The sequence below is a fragment of the Coregonus clupeaformis genome, chromosome 2 (assembly GCF_020615455.1).
Source record: "Coregonus clupeaformis isolate EN_2021a chromosome 2, ASM2061545v1, whole genome shotgun sequence".
NCBI classification, from domain to species: Eukaryota; Metazoa; Chordata; class Actinopteri; order Salmoniformes; family Salmonidae; genus Coregonus; species Coregonus clupeaformis.
The window spans coordinates 39,922,006-39,929,196 of NC_059193.1; the positions used below are offsets into that span (position 1 = coordinate 39,922,006).

General features: G+C 47.1%; 1 protein-coding gene across 1 annotated transcript; it reads left to right on the forward strand.

The window, feature by feature from the left end:
* The first annotated feature begins 1,582 nt into the window (after window positions 1–1,582).
* LOC121537233 (securin) lies at window positions 1,583–3,917 on the forward strand. The gene is made up of 7 exons (XM_041844920.2): window positions 1,583–1,693; window positions 2,255–2,394; window positions 2,780–2,870; window positions 3,106–3,248; window positions 3,334–3,415; window positions 3,513–3,671; window positions 3,747–3,917. The coding sequence occupies exons 1-7, from the start codon at window positions 1,606–1,608 to the stop codon at window positions 3,830–3,832; spliced, it is 789 nt and encodes a 262-aa protein (XP_041700854.2). The 5' UTR covers window positions 1,583–1,605; the 3' UTR covers window positions 3,833–3,917.
* The last annotated feature ends 3,274 nt before the right edge of the window (window positions 3,918–7,191 follow it).

The window sequence follows — 7,191 nt, forward strand, 5'->3', positions numbered from 1 at the left end:
GCTCTACAACATCCGTAGAGTACGACCCTACCATACACAGGAAGCGGTGCAGGTCCTAATCCAGGCGCTTGTCATCTCCCATCTGGATTACTGCAACTTTCTGTTGGCTGGGCTCCCTGCTGGTGCCATCAAACCCCTGCAACTTATCCAGAACGCCACAGCCCGCCTGGTGTTCAACCTTCCCAAGTTCTCCCATGTCACCCCGCTCCTACGCACACTCCACTGGCTTCCAGTCAAAGCTCGCAAGACCATGGTACTTGCCTACGGAGCAACAAGAGGAACTGCCCCTCCCTACCTTCAGGCTATGCGCCAACCCTATACCCCAACCATAGCACTCCATTCTGACACCTCTGGTCTCTTGGCCCTCCCTCCCCTACCCCACAAAAATCATAATCCTGAACTAACACTCGCACTTGACTTTTTTTCTCCCCTTACTAGCTCTGACCTTGCTGATCTCTACTTTATTGAGGAAAAATGTATTACTATGACTGTGATATGTGGTTGTCCCACAAAGATGTGATTTTAATACAACAGGTAGGCTAACACATATAAAGCAGAAAGATGACCGTTTCCAAATAATCTGCGGGACAACCAAAATATTTTCATCCCAAAATTGTCTCTCTGACCGCCCACTCCCAAGCGCAGCATGAAAAATTCCGAATGCGCTGCAATGATCTCTGTCGGGACCCGCATGCCCTCTACTATGAGGCAACTGTCTTAGCGGATCAGTCTCTGTGCCACCAATCAGTCATATCGGTTAAGAAAAAATACAACGAGTTGACATGACCACCATTGTCATTTATTTCTTGTTACGATGGATGTAGCTACGAATATAAACTATAATCCTCATTGCTTACATGTTGCATTTCTTCGTAAAAGCACATAGATGTGTATGAAACGGTAAGCAAAAACGTTGAAATTGGTCATATGCCTTACTGCCTTTTGAATTTTGTGTAATGTCAGTAGTCTAGTCAAGGAAGCATCATGCAAATTATATTAGGCACACTCCACTGACCAAGACCATTGCCAAATACCTTGAGTTGGTACCACCCAGCACATCTAGAAGGGAGTGTACGTATTTCATACCGAACCCCTCCTTTGAAATGACGTCGAGGCTCTCTCTACATCACAATTTCAATGGTAGAGTTGAACCGCTAGGGGCAAAAAGAGCTACATTTAGTTAGTACTATAAAACCAAAATATATCACTTTTGCAACGAACTGTCAAAATTAAGACTAGAATTGACGTGTTTCACTATAAATAAGCATAAAACATCTGGTTTTAAAATGTATCTATTCATTCATGAAAGTTACTCCTGAGTGGCGCAGTGGTCTAAGGCACTGAATCTCAGTGCTTGAGGTGTCACTACAGACCCCCTGGTTTGATTCCAGGCTGTATCACAACCGGCCGTTATTGGGAGTCCGGTTGGGCGGGGCACAATTGGCCCAGTGTCGTCTGGGTTTGGCCGGTGTAGGCCTTCATTGTAAATAAGACTTTGTTCTTAACTGACGTGCCTAGTTAAATAAATAAAAATGTGGTTTCAATGCTGTGAAAAAAAACTTGTACTGCACTAGAGTACAAACATCGATATTACCTAAATGTAGCATGTCTTTCTTTTTAGGGGGACTCATATATTTTGAAAAAAATATCCGGCATCGTGCTGCCAGCATAATATTCTGCTGCCAGGAGAACGGTAATGGAAACAGAGATGGCAAGATAATTAATTGAAATATAAACTTTTAAAAAAGGATGGTGGCATATCATTATAAGCTATGTTAAACTGATGAATTAATGTTTGCATAACCCCAAAATTACATACATCCTAATTATATGGTATCTCCCCTATTTTCCTTCATTGGAACCTTCTGGGTAGACTGGACTGGCTGGACCAGTAAAATGCCATAAAATACAAAAAAATGTTTTGAAAATGTGTGACTGTAGCCTAACCATTTTGGTGGATAGCCTTCGCCTGTTGAGCTCGTAGCGTTATGATCATAGGCCTATACTGTATTATAGTTTCTGATCCCAATTGCTGCTACTTATTCAGATCAAGCATTATATCAATATTGGTCACACGTATGCATGTTTGTCTGTTTCTGTTTTCATTTGGGAGGTAACTGTTATACAAAAGCCTTCTCATTATCTCAAGCAGAGAGAAGAGGCGAAGTTTCAGTATATAGATAATCTTTGTCTCAAGTAATGCGCACGCATTTAACCATTTTACTTGATATATCGTATTATTCCACTTTTACAGCTCCCCTGTGCGACTGGCTCCCACGTGCGCACGTAAACCAATGGGATGACGAGAGGCGCAGTTTAAAAAGGAAGCCGCGAAGACGTTTCCGCTTATCCAAAACAAAACGGGCAATCCTAAAGATACCGGACAAGAATACGGTAAGCGGCACTCATATGACCACTAGCCACCAAACGGCAAGTCTTTGACACTGTATAATTTTGCACATTATTAGCAAAAGTAGCTAGCTTGCTATCGCTTTTGAATGACAAAAGCCATGCCTACTAGCTAGCTGCGGGAGACCTGTAACGTTAAAGGCCTCCCGGAGTAAAAAGGCTAACTAGTCATGCCTTCCACCAACCAAACCAAAGATTTTCGGAACAAACTTGGACGCTGTCCTCACTAACGTTATTCTCGGGTTGTCACAAACCTCAAGCGTATTTTGATTCCCTGATAGTTTATAATGAATAGCCTAGGTAGCAAATTGTCTGAAATGTCTAACTAGTTAGCTAACAAGATTTGACTAATTACCACTTGCCCAAACAGGAAATGGCTTCAATCATCTTCTCTGAGAGAGAAAATGCCACCCTCCATACACCTGCGCTGAAGATGCGCCAGCGGTTGCAATCTGTTCCAGGTACTCTGCCCTACCTACAATTGTCAAATGATTTACCTGCGTTTACGTCTACCTTGCTAGAACTGTCTATGCTTCATAGCCAAGGCTACATTGGTTGGTTTAACCACCATGAGAATGCGCATGCACTACTGTTACCATCTGAGACAGTAAATTTTTTAACTATTGTCCCTGATTGTTGATATCAATAGTGTACACTTTGCTCAGCCTATTTACCACTTAAAATGTATGCTTACAGAAAACCTCTTGAAGACCCCTCTAACTGGAAAAAAGTTGCATACTCCTTTACAGTCCGGTCGCAAGGCTTTGGGGGCAGTGAACAAGGTCCCATCAATGCCAACTGTAAATGGACAAGAGAAGAACAAACTCCTTGAGACACAGGTCAGAAGCTCACAATTTGACAAATTGTTTTTGCCAGGTGACGTGTGCCTATATCTGTGCAGTAATCATGATTTTCTCCCTTCAGGAAACAAAAGTTAAAACCCTCCCTCAGACCAAAGTAGAAGAATACCCAGATATTGAGATGTTTATCCCCTATGACCCACTTGGTAAGTCAACTATGGTGTTTTACCCTTTGATATTCCTCCACCTTTCTGATAACCACCCACTTACAGCTTATTTTTATTCTTTGTGATGTGGTTCTAGAGTATGAGAACTATGTCATCCCAGAGGATGTGGTTTGCCTGGGTCATCTTGCTCTGCCTGGACTGGTACGTCTCCCAGAAATGCCATGTCTGCCTGAAGAGGACTTTGAAGTGCTCGAGACATACACATGTTTTTCTCTGAAGAACCTGCAACGCTCAGGTTCGTCTCAGGATTTGGGGTTAAATTCCACTGTGGATTTGTCAGTGTCATGTTTCTTTCCTTTATTTTCCTCAGACAATTGTGCTACGGAATTGGACGCGTTCCTTCAAACTATCAACAAGCTGACCATTGACCTGCCCCCAGAGATGGATGAATGCTGAGTCTATAGCTTTGTACAGGTTTTCACCCACTGTGTTCATCTGTTTTGTTTTTATAAATAAAGTTTGAGCTTTTTTAAAATCCTGACTAGTGTTAGGGAGTTATTTTATGTTGCTTTGGCTGCTGCAAATCTGACACTTGCAAGATCATGCAGAAGTCTCAAGTCAGACAATTATTTTGGAAATATTGCCTACCTATTCAAGGCTAATCCTTTAGGATATGTGCGAGCAATGATGTCAGGGATTCCTTGCTTGGTCCAAGACTTGTCTGTGCTGCTGTTTTGCCAACTCTTATGGTCATTGACACCCCAATGACCATAGGAGTTGGCAAGACAGCGGAAACAGACAAGTCTTGGACCAGGCAAGGAATCCCTGGCTAAGGGATTCCATGTAGACTACGCTTTCATCACTTATTAATAAACATGAGTTACTCTGTTTGGTGTGGACTATACCAAATACACGCACCTACCAAGTACATTACATGATCTAGCATGAAAATCAGAGATTATTTAAATGCATGTACTTGCATGTCATCTCTTGCACATCTATCATTCCAGTGTTAATACTAATTGTAATTATTTTGCACTATAGCCTATTTATTGCCTTATTTGATCCCCTGCTGATTTTGTACGTTTGCCCACTGACAAAGAAATTATCAGTCTATAATTTTAATGGTAGGTTTATTTGAACAGTTAGAGACAGAATAGCAACAAAAAAAATCCAGAAACGCATGTCAAAAATGTTATACATTGATTTGCATTTTAATGAGGGAAATAAGTATTTGACCCCCTCTCAATCAGAAAGATTTCTGGCTCCCAGGTGTCTTTTATACAGGTAATGAGCTGAGATTAGAAGCACACTCTTAAAGGAAGTGCCGCCCAGGGGCTGTCTGAGGGCTCAATGAAGTCTGCCCGCTGCATCTCCAACACAGCCTTGTCTGCCGCCTCCTGGCGTGCCAGCGGGATACGGCGGGGACGCATCTTGATAGGTCGAGCATCACCTGTGTCGATCTCATGCTGCACCAGATGAGTCTGACCCACCTCTTCCTCACTCAGCGCCAAGCTGTCTCTGAATTCAAACAGCAACTGCCTCAACCGTTCCTGCTGCTCGGGGTCAAGACCAACACAGTTCCTCCCCCATATCTCCCTCACTGTAGACAGTGTCCTCTCCCCTCCCATCTGGGGTAGCTGGGCTGGGGGGGCGCGGCCCGGGCTCACAGAGGACTGTGTCGTGGAGGTAGCTGGGGTAATGTAACGCAACGCCGTAGGTGACAGGGGGGCTGGGGAAAAGTCACACCCAGATGTGGGGGGGGGGAGCAGCCATGAGTCTCTGCTGCTTTAACTGTTGGAGTAAAGGGTTTGTTGGGTTGAGTGAATGTGACATTAGGGGCCATGGTGACCTCCGGCCCTCCCTGGAAGCTCAGTGTGCCCCTATTTAGGTCTAACTGGCAGCCTGTGCTCCTAAGAAAGTCCAACCCCAGGATACAAGGGTCCTGCACAGCCGCCACCCACACAGGATGACGCACAGTCCTGCCCCCTACTGTCAGAGTCATTATTCCCTTCCCTTTCATGGGTGCCAGCTCACCTGTGACTGTGCGGAGCTGCACAGTTGTAGGCTCACACTGAGTCCAACCTGGCACAATATCTGGCCTCACCAGGGTTACTGTGGACCCAGTGTCCACCAGGGCGGAGCAGGGCACCCCCTCCACAGGGACATGACAAAAGTCCCCAACACAGGTCCGGCCCACCACAACAACAGGCTCCATCCGCTTGCCCTCGTCTGCTTCTGAGGGAAGTGGAGCCTTGCTTCCCCGTCTGTGCCGGTGGGCTCCTCCTGAAGAAGATGGTGGTTGGGATAGAAAGCCAGGGGTCCGCACTACCCGGTCTATGCGGACCCCGAGCCGTTTCCCCTGAGCTCTGGGGGACATGGGGCAATCTCGGCGCAGATGGCCTGGCTGGCCACAACCCCAGCAGACCCTGGGACCAGGGCGTGTGTTTCGTGCCGCCTGTAGCGACACAGCACGAATCAGTTCTGTCATTTCAGCCACCCATGCAGGCTTTTCCGGCTCCGGGCTGCTCTGCCCCCAAGCTCGCACAGAGGGTCTGTCTCCCTGCACCCCCACCAAAGCCCCAGCTGAAGCCCCAGCCCACACCAGCTCCCTCTCCAAAGCCATCTCCAAGGCTACCTGCAATGACTCAGGATGAGCCAGCTGGGTCTGTATGCGCAGCTCCGTAGGAGAGAGCGCCTGTATGAACTGGTCCCGTGCTAGCTCGCTCTGCACGGAGGGGGCCATGTGAGCATATGCCCGCCGAGAGAGGCTCTCAATGTCATTAGCTAGCACCCGTAGAGGCTCTCCAGGCTGCCTGCGTCTATTACTCAGTTCGGAGCGCAGTAGCCCGGGCTGTACACACTGTCCATAGCGCCTCCTCAGTGCTCCCACTAAAGCACCATAATCACGTCTGTCCTCGGGGCTAATCAATATCAAACAGGCCAGAGCTTCATCCGTGAGGCATAAAGCCAACTGCAGTGCCCTATCTTCATCCGACCACCCCCTAAAATGAGCTATCAGTTCAAACTGAGCATGAAAAGCTTCCCAATCCGCCTTACCGGAATACTTCGGGGTCTTAACGGATACGGACGCAGCCGGGAACTGGGCGCCGCCATGTTTGTTTACAACCTGAGCCCCAGATTCCTCGTCCCGCCGCGTCGACGTCACCCATTCGGTCCGCCCAACAGAATCCGCGCGAAACACAGTCGACGAAGCACTCATGCCCGCTTCAGCCGCCATCACTCTAACGTCCTCCCTCAAGCGGCCTCTGGGCTCCGATGCCCTGGCGATCTCCTCAGCCAGAACCCCCGACGTCCATGCACACGCACCTCCTTGGCCATAATCGTCCCCTACCTACACCTTCACTTTCGGATTCCCTCGAAGCATCTTCAACCCCCGTTCTCACCTACGGTAGCTAGCCACAGAAGTCAGCTAGCTAGCTGGCTAACTTTTATCAACGTTTTTACTTCTGACACCAATGTAATGACCTGACTAGATCATAAAAGAACAACTGTCCAGACAGAGGATTGAATTTACGAATGGACGGTTTATTAAACCAACTTTACACAGGCTACTGTTTGGCCGTAGCCCACGCCAAATAAATGAAAGATAACCCACAAGCCAATCGTGACCTTCTCTTGTGAAGCCCAAACGTAAAAAAAGAGGGAGAACAAAGGCTAAACCTGGTCTTAACTTCCAATGCTCCATCCCCCTGCCCAACCCCCCTCCACGCCACTCCGCCAACCGCCAGGATGCCCGGCATCAGAACATTCCAGGCATTCCCGTGATTGGCAGATAGCAGGTTGATTGACAT